General features: G+C 42.2%; 1 protein-coding gene across 1 annotated transcript in view; it reads right to left on the reverse strand.

The window, feature by feature from the left end:
* Window positions 1–23,062, reverse strand: part of MTCL2 (microtubule crosslinking factor 2) — an 870,692-nt gene extending 847,630 nt beyond the window's left edge. Inside the window, exon 1 of the mRNA XM_078652323.1 lies at window positions 22,842–23,062. Coding sequence (XP_078508449.1) covers window positions 22,842–23,039 — 198 coding nt within the window. The 5' untranslated portion in view covers window positions 23,040–23,062. The remainder of the gene's footprint in view (window positions 1–22,841) is intronic.
* Window positions 23,063–23,358: the final 296 nt, after the last annotated feature.

A 23,358-nucleotide genomic window follows, 5' to 3' on the forward strand; every position in this document is an offset into this window, starting at 1 on the left:
CTACAAGAAATTGAATACTTAGCATTGAATGAAACAGAAAGTACAAATATGGTTTAAACTAATATGTTGGATACGTTCTATCCCAAAAGGAGTCCACATCTGGAAAACATATATCTCTATGAAGCACTGCAACATTACAGTTTTAAGAGAAATGTTACAGAAAATATAAATGAAGAAAAATATGCAGTACTTGGATGTTTGTTAAAACATGCCAAAGGAAATCTTATTAACCACAGGAAACTCAGTAGTGAAACTCCAGATAATAGGGAATTTTTTTATTTAGCACTTTTGCAACTCTTCAAGCCTTGGCGTAGTGAAATGGAATTACTTGGAGATTTTTACTGCCATGAGGATTCTTTTAATGCATGTAATGATAGCATTCAATGCACAATTTTTCCAACTTATCTACAAATGTTAAATAAAGAGGTTGAACAAGAAACTACTATTGCAGCTGAAATAGCTAGAGGCAGTTCTCAAGATAGTCAAGATACTCAAGACAACCAATTCTTGAAAATGAAGCAGCAATAGCCATGAATGAAGTAGAAACAACAATGCAACAAGCACAACCGTTATTATTGATTTGGGAAACTTAGAACAAAAACTAAATATTGAATAAAAAGAAGTATATTAGCAAGTGACAACCGATACAGCATGGTTTACTGCATAAAAAAATGAATGCCAATGCACATCATTTAAACCTATTCGAATGTACATCAGTAGGCAAGCTGAAACAGGAAAAAGTTTCTTAATTAAAGTTTTGACCAGTTATCTACACAAAACCACTGAATCCCATTTATCTTGTATTGTAACTGGTCCAACTGGGTTAGCAGAACACAACATTTAAGGGATTACATTACATCGATTGCTCATGCTACCAGTTGAACACAAAAATAAGTTGTAATATCACAAGCTATCTGGAGAAGCTGGTTATGAGGTTTCAAGAATACTCAAGATAATGAAACTTTTAATCATTGATGAGGTGAGCATGGTCTCAAACGTAATACTTGCCTCGTACATTTAAGAATGCAACAGATTTTAAAAACAGAATATGATGTTCTATTTGGATGAAAACATGTATTTCTATTCGGCAACCTGCTACAACTTTACTCCTGTAAAAGGGTAACCTGTTTTTAAAACACTTTTCCATGAAGACACCAAGACATTTTTGGAAAGTATTAGGAAATGTCAACATTTGGTCTCATTTTGAATATAAAGAACTTATTAAGAATATGTGACCAGCAAGTGATGAACATTATACAAATATTCTTCAAAATATAAGAATTGGTGTTTTAACAAAACATGGAAAGAAGCTTTACAAAGTCGGCTTTTAACGTACTTGTTTCCAAATGAAAACATAGCACCTGAAATAATATACAAAAAAATTGGAAAAAAGAAGTCTATAGTTTGCCTAATGCCTACACTGCAAGAGTGTTCTACATGCAATCAAGAACTTTTGAAATTGGAAAAACAACCAATACTGAAAATGGAAGCTATCCATAAAATGGAAAACAAAGGAGTTACTATTCCTCTCTCAGAGAAACTACAGTTAAAAATTGGATTATTTGGAAAAGTCAGTGTCTAAGACTGCAGGTTTAGAATATACTTTATATGTATGTGTAAATTGTCGAGTAATTTTATGGCATAATTTTTATGTAGAAGAAGGTTTAGTAAATGGAGCAATGGGAAAAGTTCTTGATTTTGTAAATTTACAGAACAGAGAAAGAATTGAATTTTTGAAGATTAAATTTGATCAGATTGAAGAGGTAAAATAGATTGGACATTTTATTGTTCGTTTTTTGCTTGAAAAAGACTTGTATGTTCGTAGAAAACAGTTTCCTCTTTCTTTAGCATATGCTGTAACCATTCACGAATCTCAAGGTTTAAGTGTTGACATTGCTATAGTAAATATTGGAAGTACAGTGTTTAAGAAGGCATGGCATATGTTGCATTGTCTCGAGTAAGAACACTATCTGGTTTGTATTTGATTGATTTTGATGAGAAAAAGATTAGTGGTGATGTAAATTGTGTAAGAGAGTACAATTGGTTAAGAAGACTTTATGCTCCTAACTTAGGTGAATATCCCGTGTATAAGAAACGTGTAGAGTGTCCAAAACGGAAATATGACAAATATCACACTGAGATTCAAAAAAAGAAAACAATTGAAGAGAATGATGAAACTGCAAAGAAAATAAAAACAGACACCGTTGATGATATTGTAGGATACCAGTTAGAAAATAGTTGAGGTATCAACTGCTATGCTAATGTAATTGTGAATGTTGTGTTTTATCTAGAGCATCCTCATCATGAAATTATGGAAAATCAAAAAAAGATTCTGTTCTTTACTACATTATATTTTTCAAAAGTTGGTAACTGATAGAACTAAAATCCATACTGCTTCTGGCATTCGGCATCTTTTGGATATATGTACTGTATCATTGAAGTTTACATTGAATGCACAAGATTCACAAGAATTTCTTATGTTTATGCTTGCAGTATTGGAAGATGAAGGAATAGAAATTGAAAATTTGTTTGGACTAAGTTACAGATGGTATTATAAATGTGAAGAGTGTTCATTTTCTTCTACCACTGAAATAGACACTGAACGATTCATATATTTGACGATACCAGATTGCAAATCAGGGTCTTTTAACAAATTAGTAAAAACAGCTCATCAAGATATGAAATGTTCTCATTGTAAATCAGAAATAACAAAGATTTGGACAGTATGTAATTTTAATGCTACAACGTTGTACAGAGGATGGAAAAAAATTGGAAACCAAAATTAAAAATGTTGTGGCAAGTCAAGAATCAATTTCAGGAAGAACTTCTAAAGCAGTGGCTATTATTTTCCATGATGGACGTACTAAAACATCTAGATACTATACTGTGTATTGAAAGTAGAATAGGAATTCAAATGTAGGTTTCCTTTACGAATTACCAAATTTATATTGGATATGTTTGATGCCAAAGTTTTGAAAATATAATTTGGCCTATTGGTAAGATGTGAACACAAATTAAAGAGTTTATTTGAGATATTTTCAATGCAAATGGATTTGGAAACATTATTCGGCCTATTGGGAAGATGTGAACAATTACTGTTTGGATTATTGTATGTGGTAATTCATATAGCATTTGGAAAATTGTGTTTGAAAGAAGTAGTTTATATATTTGATCTTTATATTATATGCGATGTAAATGAGAGTGTATATTTTACAAAAAGTACTTGAGAGAAATAAAAGACTTAATGTAGTTGACTAATGTAATTTATAAACTGCAGATAGGTAAACAGATAGTTACACTTGGAAATATTTTCAACGCAGATTTGTTTTTTTTTGTTTACAATCTCATTGATTGTTTTTTCCCCCCGCTGTTGTATGATGATCTACATTGAAATCACTATGTATGGCTACATTTCTGAGAACAGCAAAAAAGGGAAACGGAATATGTTATGTAATTCAAAAATTATGTTGCGTTCTTAAAACTATAATATTATATGTATTAACAGTTTTTCTTCTTTATTTTTACAGAAGGTAAAGGTAAAGTTTGAAATGATTTTAAATTCAGTTTACAACAAAACTACTGTAAAATAGTTCCACTTAGTTTTGTATCTTCTTTAGTAAAAAAGGTAAGATGAAATAATGTAATAAGCACGATAATGTGAACTAATGTTTACAGCCGCTTTTACTGCATTCATCCATTTTTTTTAAGCACTACCTATGCACTCATCTATACAGATAGGCACTATTCCCACACTCCTCCAATCACCCATACACTACCTATGTACTCCTCCAATTACCCAGGCACTACGCGTACACTCATGCAATCAGCTTGAAATTACCCATACACTCTTGCAATCACCCAGGTATTACCTATACACTTCTCCATCCCCAAACATTACCCCTGCACTCATGCAATAACCCAGGCACTACCCTTGCATTCTTTCAATCAGCCAGGCAGTATCTATGCACTCCTCTAATCACTCAGCCAGTACAGTGCACTTATAAAATCACCCAGGCACTACCCCTGTACTCCTCCAATCACCCAGCCAGAATCCTTGAACTTATAAAATCATCAATTGCAATAAGAAAGACATTACCCCTGCACTCATGCAATTACCCAGGCATTACCTATGCATTCCTCCAATCCCCAGATATTACCCTTGCACTCATGCAATCACCCAGACATTACTGCACTCCTCCGAACACTCACACATTATCCCTGCACTCATGCAATCACCCAGGCATTACCCAAGCACTCCTTCAATCACCCAGGGACTACCCATGCACTCATCCTATTACCCAGGCACTACCCCCTGTACTCATGTAACGACCCAACCAGTACCTATGCACTTATAAAATCACCCAGGCACTACCCCTACACTCATGCAATCAGCTAGACATTACCCCTACAATCATGCAATTACCCAGTCATTACATATGCGCTCCTCTAATCCCCCAGACAGTACCCCTGCACTCATGCAATCAGCAATGCATTAGCTATGCACAGCTCCAATCCACCACACCATCTCCCCCAAGCTAGCTACCTTAATTTTCCTGGAGTATTTTGATGGAACACGGGAACTAAACACTAAAAACACACATGTAATTTTTGGATTAGTTTAGTCCATCAGATTTTCTCATGACAGAACCAAAAACCTTAAGTATCAGAGGGAGGAAATTGAAGAACTTTTGAAACGCCCGTCAAAGTTAAATCCTGGCAACACATCAGTGAACAAAAGTCAACAATCAGATTTGGAGAAAATTACCCGGTTATAAAAGAAGCAAATACGTACAGCTCTACAGGGAAAAGTTTTACTCGAACATCTTAGGGCAGGTACAATACCAGTTGGGTTACAGGTCAAAAATGTACCTGTGATTTTTACAGACCAACCAGAATATTTGGATGGATTTAGCCACATAGGAACTAAATGCTCAAAGGATTGGATGTTTCATTCAATAAAGACAGCTGAACGTTTATGCCAAGTGGAACTGGATCTGATAAAAGAATTGGAAGCGGATTTTCTCAACAATACGGCGATACAGAATGCACAAGAACTGTTGACAAAACTAGAAAAAGAGAACGAGATTTAAAAACACAAAAGATATAAAAAGATCAAAACTTCAGAAAGATTTCAGCAACTTCACAGAAAAAAGGACCTATCCTTATCTTAACAACGATTATTATAAACAGTCAGCCAATACTGGCATGCTCCGCACCTCTACGGTGGTAGGAGCAGAAGACAATACACAACTTTTTCTGACGCATCCTCCTACTCTGATAATTCCAGTGATTCGGGACCAACAACCAGCAATAGTGGTAATCAACCCAGACAATTTTACCAACCAAGGCCTTTTTTAGAGAGAGGCTGGGGAAGACCAACTGGAAGAACAAGACCAAGACAATGGTACAATGGTTCACCTCCACCTCAACAATATCAAGGAGAGATTACCACCAGGAGGAGAGTCTACCGCTGGTAGACGGTCTGAAAAATCCAATTGATAATTTGTCAAATTATGTCCTATTGCAAGAGGAAATGAAAGTTTTGCAAAAGGGGTTATCCTTTATACCAACTACTGAACCTGATATCAGTCAAACCAAACTGGAAATGCTACAACTTTTCAGAAAAATGCGGTTAAAGGTGTTCTTCGCTGATAAAGAAGTAACAGTATCCAAAAATTACTCGGGTCTTAAAAATCCTTCCACTTTTGTTCCTGCCACTGACCTAATGCCAATCGAACTGTTGACTTTTGGGAAGAATGTAATGAGGGACCTCAACAAATTGGAAAACAAAAGAATCTATACAAAGTGGAACCTGACTAAAGCAGAAAATGGAGCATTACAACAACTCATGAAAAATGATGAAATTATAATAAAGCCCGCGGACAAAGGCGGAGCCATTGTTATTCTACAGAGGGATCTATATGAATCAGAAGTAGTACGCCAATTATCCAATCAGGAGTATTACAGAAAATCTAATGAAGACTTCACGAAGTTGATAAAAGAAAAATTGGTACATTTAACATCAATGGGCACTACAGAGGGTTGGCTATCCAAAAAGGAAGCAGAATACATGATCAATGACAACCCCAGGACACCGCTCCTGTACACTCTTCCGAAAATTCATAAAGATACCCAAAATCCTCCGGGAAGGCCGATCATTTCAGGAGTAAATTCGATTTTGGAAAGACCAGCTAAATATGTAGACACGTTCCTAAAACCATTAGTAGGGACAACCATGAGCTATATAAAAGACACCATGCAGGCGATAACTCTATTAGAGGGTCAAAATTTTAATAAAGATGAAGAATACTTGGTAACATTAGACATCACAAGTCTTGATACAAACATTCCCCAAGAGGCTGGTCTGGAATCAATGGAATTCTTTTTAGACAGAAGGGAGAGACCTCACAATGTAACAACCTTGTTTTTACTTCAGCTGGCAGGGATCTGCCTAAAATACAATTTCTTCAAGTTTAATGAACACCAGTTCCTACAAGTCAAGGGAGTAGCCACGGGCTGTCCATTTGCCCCAGAAATGGCAATCATGTTCATGGCTCTCTTCGAAGACAACTGGATCTACAGTCGCAATCCATATGACGGCCACATAAAACTGTGGTACCGCTATATTGACAACATTTTCATGTTGTGGACAGGGACATATGAACAACTGTTGGGAGTTCCAAAAATGGCTCAATAATAGGAATAGAGACATTCAATTCACAATCAATGTCAACAATGTGAAGATGAATTTCCTAGACCTGCTAATCAAACATGAAAAAGGCATCTTGTACACAACTTTGTACACGAAAAAACTGATAAAACACTTTACTCAATTTTTCGAGTTTTCAACCGAGGAACCTGCGTGAAAAATTGCCATTTAGCCAATTCTTGAGGACAAGAAGAAACTGCACCCTGAAAGCAGACTATTTTCACAATGCCAAAATACTTCTGGAGAAACTCGCAGAACGCCAGTACCCGAGAAAACTGCTTAAACGAGCAATGAAGAGAGCGTGGTACACTCCGAGAGAGTCCCTGCTTACACCAAAGATGAAAAAGATTGCTCCCCTTAGTATGTGTGACCACGTTCTCTGGCAGCACCAATGCGATTAAGAAAATCATAAGAAAAATATGGAACACAGTGAAATCATTGGAACCACTTGCTGCTGTCCCTATTTTTGCACTCAAGAAAAACAGGAGCATAAGGGACAGATTGGTAAGAGCGGACACAATGAAGAAAAAGAGCAGCCAACCAATCTGAAATCTTCTCTCACTGCCACTCATTAAAGGTCACAAACGATGTGGGAACTGCTCTTCATGCGCTAGCATGATAGAAGGGTCCATTTTCACCTACGGGAACAAGTTTGTTAAACACGAAGAGTTTACAAACTGTAACACTCAGAATGTTATTTACGGAATCATCTGCCCTTGCCCAAAAGCATATATCGGCAAGACCGCCCAGGCCATTAAGAAACGTATAACACAACATCGATCCAGGATAAGATGTGGAATCTTGAGTGCACCAATTGTCCCACACTTCATGGAATACCACCATGTCGTTGAGGATCTAAAATGGACTGTATTGAAACATGTAATGGGCCAAAATATTGACACGCTTCTGGCAATACTCGAGGCAAAAACTATCATGTACCTCAGCACATTTGAGAATGGGTTGAATGAAATGAGCCACATAATATGACACCTATAACACCCATGTTGACCCACTGTCGAAAAAAGTCAGCATGTACCCTAACAACTTGTGTCATGATTATCATGCCTTGTCCAAACTCCACTGGCTCCCCATCAAGGAACGTATTAAATTTAAGTCCTTATGCTTTGCCCACCGTATCGCCCATGGCACTGGTCCTAGATATCTACAATGCCTTCTTACAATACATCGCCCCACCAGGAATCTGAGATCTTCTGGAACGATGCTGTTCAAAATCCCTAAAATCACCAGAGCCAGGATGGGTGGTTGTTCGTTCAGATACCTGGCTGCCAAGTGTTGGAACGAGCTCCCACTCGAGCTCCGTATGGAACCCTCTGAAATCAGGTTTCGGGGAAAACTTAAAACTTTTCTTTTCCCACGTACTTAATCCAGATCTCTTTCCTTGCCCAGGTTTGGCGTACCCGTGTTCCTTCCCTTGAGCCTCTTTGCAGTATTCAGCGCGGGGACACTCTGTTTTGAGTAACCAGGCGCTTTACAAATGGTTTTATTATTATTATCAATATATATCTTGAGGACAGTACAGATTCTCTGAAAAACAGGATACAAGTTTTGAAGTCCGTCATAAATACATTTTTTCACCTCATTATGTAAAGAGCATTTCAGAAAGCAGACCGTCCGTACAATTGTTAAAACGGACTATATTCACATAATGGGCCAGTTAATATGACAAAAATCCAAGAAGACAACATGACCGAAGCCGCGTCCAATCAACGGCATTTTACGAAATGCCTGACTGAAGATGGCCGGCTGATAGACATAGTCAGGCAAGAAGGTACACATCGCAAGAAAGAGGAAGTGACGTGACGCAATTCTTCGAGAGCAAAAACAGAAGTAGGACGGTAAAGCTGCAGAAGCTATTGGAATACACAGCAGAAGAGACGCGTAAGAGAACGAGGAAGTACTGGACGCATCGAGGTCCCTGCGCCATACCAACCATCACCTTGAGAAGCTTGAGGGATGATGGCGACATTCTAAAGTTGAAAAACAGGCCGCAGTGAAATACGAAGCTACGAGGTATGCCATGAAAAGCTATGAATAGTCTTCACGCATGCATCGCCCTTCACCTGTAAAATCACTGCATGGTTAACCAACACGTTATGGGTGAAGGTGATTACGGAGTAGAGAGAGATATACACAAAAATCGGCATACAACACATCTGTGACTCTCCTTCCATCCTTTTTCCTCCCCCGGTTTCTCCGCCACATTGGTGTACCATGCCCCATATGCACCATCGGGAGTGACACATCCTAAGTCTGGCAACACGCCGCCCCTTGCATGCTTTAACACAGGAATTCCACCTCATGAACTTAACATGATGGATAGCTCACATGTCGTAGCAAATTGACACTATTGCGTTTGCCCCCTCCCCTTCTTTCCCAGCCTACGCCACAGCCAAGAAGCATAAGGATCTTACAACCAGATCCCACTTGACCCCAACAAAGTATCACAGTATGTGTTTGGTTCCCAGCCCTCTGAGACAAGTTCCTCCTCAAAAATAATACCCATTAAAAACACTGATACATATGTCAGTATTTGTCCTTGTTTTTAAACTCACTTAGGTACACAAGTCCTGTTTTGAACACCCACCTTCCCTGACGAAGACCTTCACAAAAAGAAGTGCCACACAGAAGGTCGAAACACGTTGGCCCCACTTGAGAGACCCCGAGATTTCTACCGGTCTGGTAGACGAAGTTACGTCGTGTGGCAGTTTGCGGCCTACACCAGCTTGGAAGCCGGGGTCTCGAGTACTGGCCCAGCCGGGTTTCAGTTGAACAACATCGGCTGTGGTTGTGTGACAGGGTCCGGTCGACCGAAGTGGAAGTTTTTTTTGGACTTTCTCTTCACCTTTCTTTATAAATATAGTTGGTGAAACATCCTGACTTTGATTGTTTTCCAATATCTGGGGATCATGCTTCTATTATCATTCTGATTTTTGGGTGGACAGGCTCTGAGGACTGGCGCTTAACGTGGATTATATATTGTACTGTTGCACATTCTGCTTCTTGAATGTTTAGCGTAGGCGTCTCGACTATTCTTGCATTGCCTGTGTCTATCCTGTTTCCATACCTGTCCACCTTATAATTGTATCTGAATGTATGACACCCGATATGTCTATTTCTTTCTTTGTCTTGAAAATAATAAAAAGATTTACAAAAAAAAATAATAATACATTAATCTATTCTAACCTTGCAGGTCTTCACTTACATACGATTTGTCCCTAGGGGCTTGGTCATTACACACTGTCTGTACTGTCTTCTTGTACTACAATAAAGAATGTCTGTTATAATTTTTTTTTTTTAAACCTTGCAGTTCACTATCCAAAAATATTCACCTGCATACTTTGTAAAATACTGCCAAATGAGTTACCAATAGACCACTTTTCCCACTCTCAATGGGAGTCCAAGAATAGCAAAGGGTGGCCATGTTCAGAAATGGCTACAAGGCTATATAAATTGTGGCTTGGCTAGCAGCCGATGAATATGGCTGCAGCCTAGAGAGGCTCCGAGCTCCATAAACGGGCCCAGTCTATCCGTAAACGTATCAGTTACCTGAACTGCCCAGAAACTCGAGGGAAAGCGGTGGAGGCTGGCTGGCATCATCTGCATCCAACTCTGAGAGGCAGTGGGACTCCCAGACACTGTGGCGAGGAGCGGCATCAGGCGGCCTACTGAGACACGGGAGCCGGGACCCACAGTTATAGTACTGTCCGGCATAAGAGGCCCGGTAGACCGAAACCAGGAGCCACCCCCTCGACCGATCCTTGTGCGTATCTTCAACTTCAGGGACCGTGATGCAAACCTACAAGCTGCTCGTCAGGCTCCTCTGATCCATATTGATAGCGCCACAATCACGATCTTCCCAGACTACACTGCGGCAGTTACGAAACAACGCAGAGGATTCCTTGAGGTGAAGAATGCGCTTCGGAGGCGTGAACTAAAATACTCCATGCTATTTCCAGCCAAGTTTTGAGAGTAGAAGCGGAGGGCAAAGCGTGGTTCTTCTCCACCCCAGAGGAGGCTCAGGACTGGTTGGATGGATGGCGTACGACAGCAAGATCAGGCCGTGCTGGGCATCGAGATGCGAGGTGCAACGAACAACAGGAAGACATGGAGCAAGAATAAACATCACTTCAGCAGCAGATAAACTGTCCATCCCGGACTGATTCGACGGCTGTGGGGGAGAGCTTCGCCCAGGCCTCCCTTGGACTGTATCTTCTTTGGTAACGAAGTCTCGGGTACTAATTGAATGTGATAATGTTGCACAAGTCGAGGAAGTGGTATCTCCCAAATATAACTCTCATACACGTGTCATTTTGATGGTTCTTTCTCAGCGGTATATAGTGGGTACCCGCTATTTTACACGTGCGTGCGTAATCATCGAGTTATTTTTAGTATTGTGCACCCTCCACCAGGAGGTTTTGCCTTTGGTTTAAGGCAGTAGTGATCGTGAATAGTTGGGGAGGGGTTGTGGTGATGAAAAAGACTTAAAAAGTACCGGACAGCCAGACTTGGACAATTTTAATAGGTCTGGATTCGGACTTGGTTAAAAAATTAATGGTGCACTTTTAGAATTGATAAGGGATTCAAGTGCATTTCATGTCTAAAAAGAGGTCAACATGTTTCAGCCTTTGGTAGTCAGGAGATCTTAGGCTTTCGTCAGGACCAATGGGGGTGAATAAATAGTGAGAAAAGCAAACTTAGTGAGAAAGAAAAGGTAAATTGACCTGATCCTTCGGGTTTCAAGGTTTCATTGTACCTGAATGAAGAAAAAACACACACAAACACACACAACAACAAATAGGGAGATGGGGTGCGGGAAAAAAACACATATTATGTACAGTAGTTCCTTATAGTTTGTTAGGAACTCGTAAATGGCAATGTAATATCTCATACTCATTTCAGGCGTCAACTCTTCCTTATTCATACTCCGATAGGTCGGGCTAGTACTGTATTTTGGTGCCCATAGTTCTAAATAGTACTCTCTCAGTGCGTGGTTTACGGTGAAAACTGAAGGTGTGGTCGGTCCGTGGTGGCTTTCATACCTCATACATACCATGCTCACTATCGCATATCACACGTGTGGTTATAAAATCAATATATATAAGCATGCTCGTTTTATTTTCAGCATACGTCTAACACTCGTCGTTGCGAAGTGAGTTGTGAAAGGCTATCGATGTGTCCCATGTGGAGCGTGCGCTAATGCATACCTTGTTAATGATGAAGAAATACTTCATCGGGGATGAGGGCTTGTCGAGCGAGGATTACTAGGAAAGTATTGGAAAAAGTAGTTACAAGACGCGGGGCATACTTGCGGTTTGGTTCCCGTGTTGCTGGCGGGATGCGCTACGCGTTACCTGTATTCCTTCTTACTCAGACTCAGCCGCATGTGCTGGCGCTGCCTCTCAGTCACCCGGAACTACCAGGAGGTGCGGTTCCGGGTGGAATTTAACCCAAGGACACTGGAAATGGAAGAGTTACTTTCCGCTTAACCTGGTTCTGATCAGATTTCGGGAACTATTTTCTAACTCTACCAAGAGGTATAAATGAAAAATTAAATAAATAGTTCTGATCAGATATTAGACGCAAATAATTTTTATGTGGGACGCTCAGTGATAGAGAAGGTCGGGTATTGACCTAATTCCGCCACAAAGGTTCTTGGTGGATTCAGAACCTCCATGATGGTCAAAGGTATGCTGTTCATGACGTAATATAATTTTCCCAATGGAAAAAAGGGTGGGCCTTGTTGAGGCACTGCTAATGCTTATTCCGAAGTGAGGGCATATTCGGACAGTTCCTTTAATGGGCATGGAGAGGCCAGTATTTTAACAGGCAATTAAGTGTTTATTTATACGACCTGAGTCAGTGGCCGGCTGGGTTTGATGCGGCCAATGATGTTTTCACTGTAGGTACTGTAGTGATGGGACTTTGGTTTATCTGCTAAGTGATAGCCACGGGACAGAATCGTTAAGGCCCTGGGTATTCGTTTTGAGCCTATGGACCCAGCGCTGCTCCTTCTCAAATAATATTCTGGTAGCATTCCTATCTACTGTGTCCAGGCTTTCTAGGATCACCCAGTGTAGGTCATTGGCAGTGTGTTGTTTCTCTTTGTAATGGGCCGACATCTTTGTCGTTGTTCTCTTGCAGTTCACGTTACTCCTGTGCTCACAGAGTCTCTGTTTCGCTTTTCGGCAGGTCATCCCGATGTATCGCATATCACAAGGGCATGTGATCATGTATATGATGTGGCTGGTATTGCAATTTGTGTGTTTTTTTAGTTTCCACAGAAAGTTTGGAAGAAGTTGTAGTTCTTTTGTCGGTTCTGTGGTTGCACACATGACACAGGTCCCACACGGATAATGTCCTGTGATTGGGGGATTGTTCCAGAGCCCTGGTTGTTGTTTTTTCTTTTTAGGAGGTGGTCGTGTGTGGACCAGGAGATCTTTTATATTGCTGCTCCTCTTGTTTGCAAATCTGGGTTTTGACCAGGTTAGAGTGTTGGATGTTATTATCTTCCAATTTCGATTAATAATCTTTTTCACCTGGTTAGTAATAGGACTGTATGTAGTGACACAAGTGGTCCTATCATCAGTCTGTTTTGGGTGACTTTCGAGGAGAGATTCTCTGGATTGGTTTCTTGCTCTTTTGGCACAGGAGTTGATGATTCTACTTGGGTAATCTCTGACTGTTAGTTTGGCACAGAGATCATCTGCTTGTACTTTGTAGTCTTTTATTGAACTGCAATTTCTCCTCAGTCGTAAAAATTGGCTGTATGGGAGATTTTCTCTCAAGGGGCGGGGGTGGAAGCTCTTGAAGGAAAGTAGGCTGTTTTTAGCAGTGGGTTTGAAATAGGTTTTTGTCTTGAGGGTATTCTCTTCAGCAAATATGGTTATGTCTAAGAAGTCAAGACTCTGGGCATCGGATGTGTAGGTGAAGTTGAGGCATTCATCTTGAGTGTTCAGCCATCTGTGAAAGTCCAAAAGGGATTCACTGTCTCCTTCCCAAATTAGCAGAATGTCGTCAATATACCTTTTCCAAAAGAGTATATGACGAATGTAAGGGTTATGTGCATTGTGAACGTAAGTCTGTTCGAAAGTGCTTACGTAGAGCCCTGCCACACTGGGGGCAAAGACACTCCCCATAGATGTCCCATGTTGCTGGAGATAGAGGGTGTCCTTGTATTGAAAAAAGTTTTCCATCAGGGCCATTCTGCAGCACTCCAGTACAAAATGTCTTGGAGTTCGATGGTGCCAATCGCTGTTGAACAGGATTGTTTCTAGAGTCTCCAAGGTCTTCTGTTGTGGTAAGCTGGTATAGAGGCTCTCAACGTCTAAACCTACTAAGAGCATGTTGGTCGTAGAGTACTCGAAATTCTCTAATTTGTTAATGAGGTCTCGTGTGTCTTTCAAGTAGGTAGGTGTGCTTTGGACCAGTGGTCTTAGATATTGGTCTGCAAATTGAGACAATGGTTCCAAAATGGACTTGATCCCAGAAACAATTGGTCTTCCCGGGGGGGGCACTCTGTTTTTGTGGGTCTTAGGGAGAGAGTAGAAATATGGTATAACTGGTTCTGTTGTTCTCAGATAGTCCGCTTCTTTTTTGGATATCCAGTTATTGCATTCTGCTTCTTCAACCATTAAGGCTATTGTCCTCTGAAGACGTGGTGTTGGTTCAGTCGTGATGATTTGGTAGAATTTTTGGTCTGCCAATAAGGTCAGGCATTGATCATCATACCCTTCGGCTGATAGTAGGACTATGCCACCGCCTTTGTCCGCAGGCTTAATGACTATATCATGGTTGTTCTTCAGTTCATTTAAAGCGATATTTTCAGCTTTGGTTAGGTTCTGGAAAGGTTTTGAGGTTAGTCGATTGAGGTCTTCAACTTCTTTCAAGATGGCTTGCTCGAAGGTACTGATCTCAATGGGTACCTGTGAGTTGAGTGGGCAGAACGTGGACTTGTTTCTTAGAGATGTATCTCCTTCTTGAGGTTGCTGTTCTCCTTTGAAAAACGCCTTCAATTTGAGGGTGCGACAAAAATTGGCAAGTTCGCACTTTGTTCTGAAAATGTCCGTTTTGGGTGTTGGCACATAGCCCAGTCCTTTATTCAGTACGTTGGTTTGATTCTCAGTCAAAACTTGCCCTGAAAGGTTGACTATTAGACTGTCGGGCCTTGGTTCGTGTTGGCTTTGGTGACGCTTCTCGTTTGGACCTGTCGTGTCTGATCGGACCAGGTTATGCCTTTCTGTCTGGACCTTCGATTGTTCTGGCCATTCCCTAAAAAAGGACGGCTTTGTTGGTAATTTTGGGCACCTTGTGGGGGCATTTGGTGGTTCATAGGTATCGGAAAATATGGGTTTGGCCACCCTTGAAACTGGGGGTTGAATGGGTGGAATGGCATGCCCTGTCCATTGTTGTGGTAGAACGGGGGACGCCATTGGTTGCTACGACCTCTTTGTTGTCCTCTTTTGTTCCTGAAGTTGCCCCGTCTGCTAATTTGGGAAGGAGACAGTGAATCCCTTTTGGACTTTCACAGATGGCTGAACACTCAAGATGAATGCCTCAACTTCACCTACACATCCGATGCCCAGAGTCTTGACTTCTTAGACATAACCATATTTGCTGAAGAGAATACCCTCAAGACAAAAACCTATTTCAAACCCACTGCTAAAAACAGCCTACTTTCCTTCAAGAGCTTCCACCCCCGCCCCTTGAGAGAAAATCTCCCATACAGCCAATTTTTACGACTGAGGAGAAATTGCAGTTCAATAAAAGACTACAAAGTACAAGCAGATGATCTCTGTGCCAAACTAACAGTCAGAGATTACCCAAGTAGAATCATCAACTCCTGTGCCAAAAGAGCAAGAAACCAATCCAGAGAATCTCTCCTCGAAAGTCACCCAAAACAGACTGATGATAGGACCACTTGTGTCACTACATACAGTCCTATTACTAACCAGGTGAAAAAGATTATTAATCGAAATTGGAAGATAATAACATCCAACACTCTAACCTGGTCAAAACCCAGATTTGCAAACAAGAGGAGCAGCAATATAAAAGATCTCCTGGTCCACACACGACCACCTCCTAAAAAGAAAAAACAACAACCAGGGCTCTGGAACAATCCCCCAATCACAGGACATTATCCGTGTGGGACCTGTGTCATGTGTGCAACCACAGAACCGACAAAAGAACTACAACTTCTTCCAAACTTTCTGTGGAAACTAAAAAAACACACAAATTGCAATACCAGCCACATCATATACATGATCACATGCCCTTGTGATATGCGATACATCGGGATGACCTGCCGAAAAGCGAAACAGAGACTCTGTGAGCACAGGAGTAACATGAACTGCAAGAGAACAACGACAAAGATGTCGGCCCATTACAAAGAGAAACAACACACTGCCAATGACCTACACTGGGTGATCCTAGAAAGCCTGGACACAGTAGATAGGAATGCTACCAGAATATTATTTGAGAAGGAGCAGCGCTGGGTCCATAGGCTCAAAACGGATACCCAGGGCCTTAACGATTCTGTCCCGTGGCTATCACTTAGCAGATAAACCAAAGTCCCATCACTACAGTACCTACAGTGAAAACATCATTGGCCGCATCAAACCCAGCCGGCCACTGACTCAGGTCGTATAAATAAACACTTCATTGCCTGTTAAAATACTGGCCTCTCCATGCCCATTAAAGGAACTGTCCGAATATGCCCTCACTTCGGAATAAGCATTAGCAGTGCCTCAACAAGGCCCACCCTTTTTTCCATTGGGAAAATTATATTACGTCATGAACAGCATACCTTTGACCATCATGGAGGTTCTGAATCCACCAAGAACCTTTGTGGCGGAATTAGGTCAATACCCGACCTTCTCTATCACTGAGCGTCCCACATAAAAATTATTTGCGTCTAATATCTGATCAGAACTATTTATTTAATTTTTCATTTATACCTCTTGGTAGAGTTAGAAAATAGTTCCCGAAATCTGATCAGAACCAGGTTAAGCGGAAAGTAACTCTTCCATTTCCAGTGTCCTTGGGTTAAATTCCACCCGGAACCGCACCTCCTGGTAGTTCCGGGTGACTGAGAGGCAGCGCCAGCACATGCGGCTGAGTCTGAGTAAGAAGGAATACAGGTAACGCGTAGCGCATCCCGCCAGCAACACGGGAAACAAACCGCAAGTATGCCCCGCGTCTTGTAACTACTTTTTCCAATACTTTCCTAGTAATCCTCGCTCGACAAGCCCTCATCCCCGATGAAGTATTTCTTCATCATTAACAAGGTATGCATTAGCGCACGCTCCACATGGGACACATCGATAGCCTTTCACAACTCACTTCGCAACGACGAGTGTTAGACGTATGCTGAAAATAAAACGAGCATGCTTATATATATTGATTTTATAACCACACGTGTGATATGCGATAGTGAGCATGGTATGTATGAGGTATGAAAGCCACCACGGACCGACCACACCTTCAGTTTTCACCGTAAACCACGCACTGAGAGAGTACTATTTAGAACTATGGGCACCAAAATACAGTACTAGCCCGACCTATCGGAGTATGAATAAGGAAGAGTTGACGCCTGAAATGAGTATGAGATATTACATTGCCATTTACGAGTTCCTAACAAACTATAAGGAACTACTGTACATAATATGTGTTTTTTTCCCGCACCCCATCTCCCTATTTGTTGTTGTGTGTGTTTGTGTGTGTTTTTTATTCATTCAGGTACAATGAAACCTTGAAACCCGAAGGATCAGGTCAATTTACCTTTTCTTTCTCACTAAGTTTGCTTTTCTCACTATTTATTCACCCCCATTGGTCCTGACGAAAGCCTAAGATCTCCTGACTACCAAAGGCTGAAACATGTTGACCTCTTTTTAGACATGAAATGCACTTGAATCCCTTATCAATTCTAAAAGTGCACCATTAATTTTTTAACCAAGTCCGAATCCAGACCTATTAAAATTGTCCAAGTCTGGCTGTCCGGTACTTTTTAAGTCTTTTTCATCACCACAACCCCTCCCCAACTATTCACGATCACTACTGCCTTAAACCAAAGGCAAAACCTCCTGGTGGAGGGTGCACAATACTAAAAATAACTCGATGATTACGCACGCACGTGTAAAATAGCGGGTACCCACTATATACCGCTGAGAAAGAACCATCAAAATGACACGTGTATGAGAGTTATATTTGGGAGATACCACTTCCTCGACTTGTGAAACCTAATGGTTTAAGCAGGACAAGTGATCCTTTCCCATTTGTGATTAGAAGAGTCAACTACGGAGACTGAAAGGATCTTCTCTCTACCTCCCCACCCCCTTGATGATACACTGTGATAATGTTGCTACAGTTCAAGGTTACTGCTCACAGGTACTTTACGCTATAAACTGGGGGGATGCCCTGTAGTGATGATATATGGACACCTTTGCGGTGACTACTCCTCTCTGGCCCTGTTTTCAGACTTTAATATTGGGCTCTGGGTTACTGAAGTCACAGGTGTAATGGCCCAAAGTGGAGCAGGGGCTGTCTTCTCTTACCCCCTTTGCTGCAGAACTGGGAAAGGGTTTTAAGCACTCTGCTTTGTTGGGGTGGCGGGAAGTTTTGATTCCGTCGAGCAGGGAGGCCGGGTGGTGGGTGGAAAGGGAAGGGTCGTTTACTCAAATTGTTTCTTGTTTCCTTGTTTTTATGTTCAGGGCAATGATTACTATAGAATGTGCATGTTATCTTTGTGTGGGCGCACAACATAGGGGTCGCTTTCTACTGCTGCTTTGCTCATGGCGGTAGAGACACGGTTGTCCAGCTCTGGAGAGAGTACTACTAACCCTCCGAGGTCCCCGGTGGCCCCCCTAACGTTGCTTTCCTGGAATGTACATGGTCTGGGAGATAAGATTAAAAGGGGGTGGGTGCTGCAGTATTTACGGCATAATGCACCGGCGGTGGCAATATTACAAGAAACGCATCTGGTGGGTTCGGCATGTAGAGCAATGGATCGTTGGGGTTACAAAATGGTAGTGCACTCTGAGTTCTCCTCAGGCTCGGGGGGGTTGGGCATACTGGTACGTAAGCAGTCCCCTCTGATAATACACCACACCTGGACCGACGCTCAGGGACGTTTTCCTGCTAGATCAAGTCAGTGGGAGGGGAAACGTTTTAACACAGTCATAGATGGTACTAGGGACCGCTACCCAAGTAAGACACCTGGCGTGGGTGGTTCCCATTTGAGGGGGTTCATAGACGCCTTGGGTCTCACAGATGCTTGGAGATTCAGACATCCCAGTACCCAGCGCTACACTTTCCAATCCGGAGTGCATAATAGCCTCTCTCGTATAGACTATTTTTTCCTTTCAGCTGACAGCCTGCCCCATTTAACAGAAGTTGAGATTCGTTCACGTGGCATTTCGGACCATTCTCCTATTTTCCTATCCTACAACATGCACATTAGGGCGAGGAAGCAAGCTTCCCCCATATTTGCCGGTTATCCTCAGGTCCCTGAGATTCGGAAAGATATAACAGCAGTCACAAAACATTATTTCCATGAAAACGTGTCCTCAGTACAATCCCCTAGTATACTGTGGGAAGCATATAAAACAGTGGTGAGAGGGCAGGCAATTGCCTCCATAACTGGCAATAGGTGAAAGGCGAAAGGGGAATTTGAGGCCCTGGAGGCGGAACTGGCTGAGTCTCAGGCCAGACACAAAGAGAATCCCACCTCGGAAACAGGACAAAATCTTCGCATTAAGCAAAGCATACTCAAGGAATATCAGCTGGTTAAACTGCGGATATAAACTACACGACACACAGTATATGAAATGGGGGATGAAGCTGACAAGCTTTTGGCGTGGTTGGACAGGAAAGAAAGAACACAGAGAACGATAGCGCAGCTTAGTACTCAGGCTGGCAAAGTGGTAACCGCTCCTGAAGACATAGTAGAGACCATGGCGGGGTATTTTGAACATGTGTACACTTCTAACTCTCACATGACAACAGAAGAGGTGCAAATATATATTAAAGATATTAAAATGCCCGCCCTGTCTGCTGAAGCGGCTCTTTCACTGGAGGCCGATATTACGATTGACGAACTGCTGACTGCCTTTCACTCCCTACAGTCAGGGAAAGCTGTGGGACCCAATGGAATTCCCATTGAGCTCTACAAACGCACATCTGACTTAACTGCCCCGCATCTCCTGACAATGTTTTTAGATAGCTTAGAAGCGGGGGAGCTACCACGTGATCAACGAATGTCTACTAGAATTGCTGTGCCTAAACCTGGTAAACCCCCAGACCAACGTTCATCGTATCGCCCAATAGCTCTACTCAAAGCTGAGGCAAAAATATTAGCTAAATTAATTGCCCCCCGACTAACCCTACACCTCGAAACCCTGATTCACTCAGACCAGTCCGGGTTTATGCCCAATAGGAATACGGCGCTTAATCTCAGAAGGGTGCAGGCGGTAATGGCGCGTATGGTATATCTCCAAGAGCCGGCAGTTATCCTCTCTCTCGACGCCCGTATGGCGTTCGATATGGTGGAATTGCCTTACATGTTCGCAGTTCTCAGACATTTGGGCTTCGGCCCCAAATTCTGAGCATGTGTGACATTACTGTACTCACGTCCACTCGCTCACGTGGTGGTGAATGGTCATATCTGTTGGGACGGGGCATGCGCCAGGGCTGTCCCTTGTCTCCATTGCTGTTTGCGTTGGCGCTGGAGCCATTGGCGGCCTGGATCCGATGGGACCCCATGATTCGGAGACTTAACTGGACTGCGACTTGGGTAGACCGTATATCTCTATATATAGACGTGCTGTTATACCTGTCTTCCCCGAGATGCTCAATAATAGTGCTTTTAAATATCTGTGAGATCTTCGGTCGGGCATCAGGGTATACCATCAATTGGTTCAAATCAGTGTTGTTCGTCCTCAAGGGCCCGCCCCCTCTGCTCCCGGCTGACCTTCCACTTACGGTTACGGAAGACTCTTTTAAATACCTGGGTATTTGGATAACGCCTGGATCAGACGCCTTCCTCGTCAAAAGTTTAGAGCCCCATCTGGAACGATTTAGGCGGGATGTGAAACACTGGCATAACCTGCCTTTGACTCTCCTGGGCAGGGCAGCCCTTTATAAAATGATGACGCTCCCCCGACTTCTGTATGTACTGGAAAATACCCCGTTCCAAGTCCCATTAAAATATTTAAAAAATATAGAAGCGATTGTCTATGGCCTGCTCTGGGTAAATAAACCTGCACGTATTTCGAGGGGCAAATTGATCAGGAGCTGGTATGATGGGGGTATCGCCCTCCCTGATTCTCAGTTATACTATTGGGCAGCCCAACTGAAAATAATTAACCAGTGGTTGCATGCACCTCAGGCTGAACCGGTGTTTGATAGGTGTAGCTCCTCCTCCCTTGTGGGACTGACAGCACATACAGTGAGCATCTGGTATGCGGCACAGACCCGTCTGAAATGTAAAGACACTATCACTCAAATGACCCCCACTGTGGACAGCGCGGCAACTGGGCAAACTACGCAATAGTAAGGGATTCAGGGCCTGGGACCTAATAGGCATCTCCACGGTGGGTGATTTATGGAAGAAAGGTGCGGTGGTATCCTTTGACCAGTTACAGGCCCAATATGAATTAGCACCCACTGAAAAGTACAGATATATACAGATCAAACATGCCTTGGAATCAGTTCTCCCACCAGGCACCGATGTACCTGAAGCCACTCCACTAGAGGACAGATTGCTTACTGAAAATATGCCCAAGAAGGCGACTTCTTTTACTTATCGTAAATTAGTCAACAGTACACCAGACCCGACACTAAAATTGAAGCACAAATGGTCAACGGATTTAGTGGAACTTGACGAGGCGGACTGGCAGACAGCGCTGTCCTCCCCGTTGGAGGTGGCTTTACCCTCTAGGCTCAGATTAGTACAACTAAAGATATTGCACCGAGTATACTAAACGAGGGTCACCCTTCACACCATAGGAAGGGCCGCGCACCACTTTTGCCTTAGGGATTGCGGGGAGGAGGGAACATCATTCTTTCACACTATATGGCAATGCCCCCGAATTGCAGTGTACTGGGCTAAAATCATGAGAACGGTGTCCCAGGTGGTTGAAGTGTCCATTCTCCTGGAGCAGAGGTGTTGCCTCCTGAACCTTTCGGAGCCGAATGATCTCACACACCCCGCTCAGGACTGGGTGACGCTGGATATAATGTATGCTAAACAAAATATTGCCAAGTATTGGGGATCTGAGGAGGTACCGACGCTTACAGATTGGTGCTCGGACCTGGATGCAGCAATGATGGCAAAGAGTGTGGTTTATCTGCACCAGGGTTGCCCCCGGAAATGGGAGAAAATCTGGGGGGCCTGGAACAAATATAGAGGTTATCTATGTGAAACGCCATCGCTAGACGGGGAGGGTGAACTGAGTATGGGGTGGGGGAGTGGGAGGGAATCCAAGGTAGTATTGAAGGGAAGGAGTTTGTTTTATTGTTTTACTGGTTTTTAATCAACTAAGTCTACTGCTGAGTAAAATGTCGCAAAGATCTACTGTAATCTGTGATGCCCAGAGTTTGTGCTACTTGATTAACATGTGCCCTGCATTGATTTCAATAAAAATATGTTTTTAAAAAAAAGACTATATAAATTGTAGAAAAGCACAATACCGAAGCATGCAAGATAACTAATTTCCGAGGTTCTTATTTTTTTCTTACCATCACAAAAGTTAGCCTAGCAAGACCTAGCATATCAAAATCCCTGGTGGTTTGATCTCTTTAGCATTATAACAATATGTGTTTTGACAACAAACCCAATAAATCCACAATTTTTCTTAAAACATTCATCCAGAAAGATAAAAAATTAATCCAAAATTGTGTCCTGGACACAGACTTTCACTTTAATGCCCAATATTTCCATTATTGTGTGCCCTACCTTCCCATGTTCACAAGGTACAGACTGGTACTAGACGGTGCTTACATCCCCAGTGCAGAGGTAAGTAGACAAATCTGTACCTAGCTTTCTTATATTTTCTGCCATTCCACTGTATGCTTTGAAATCAACATGACAAGACTGGATAAATTATGTTTTGTTTACCTTGACATCCTGCTCAAGACTGTGTAGGAGTTCTCCATCCACATGGCCTGTCTGGGCTACTCTTAAGCTTCTTCTCTCAGCCTTCCTGAGGCGGTACTGCAGGATGCGACAGGTCTTGTTAGCATGATCTAGCTGCTGCCGCAGCTCCTGGAATTGATAAACATCCTCCTCTGTGTAGACATCCCTCATCTCCAGCATTTCAAAGCGCACCTCCTCGATTTCGTCCTGTGAACAAATTAAGGGACACCACCAATGAAGTAAACTGTATTACATAAGAGTCATACAATTAGTAAATGAATAAATGCACACAAAGAGAATGACCCAAAATTTACCACTCTGCTCTGTAGAACTCTCAAATGGGAAAATCAAGAAGGGATTAAAAAAAAACAGCTGTAAACCTCTGGTGAAGAAACCTCAGCTTATTTCATATTAAGTAGGAGAAGCTCACCTATCCTCATTTTCTTTGCATTCTGGCACTATGGAAAATCAAAGCTGCAGCACTAGACTGCAAAAAACA

The sequence above is a fragment of the Lissotriton helveticus genome, chromosome 7 (genome assembly GCF_964261635.1).
Source record: "Lissotriton helveticus chromosome 7, aLisHel1.1, whole genome shotgun sequence".
NCBI lineage: Eukaryota > Metazoa > Chordata > Amphibia > Caudata > Salamandridae > Lissotriton > Lissotriton helveticus.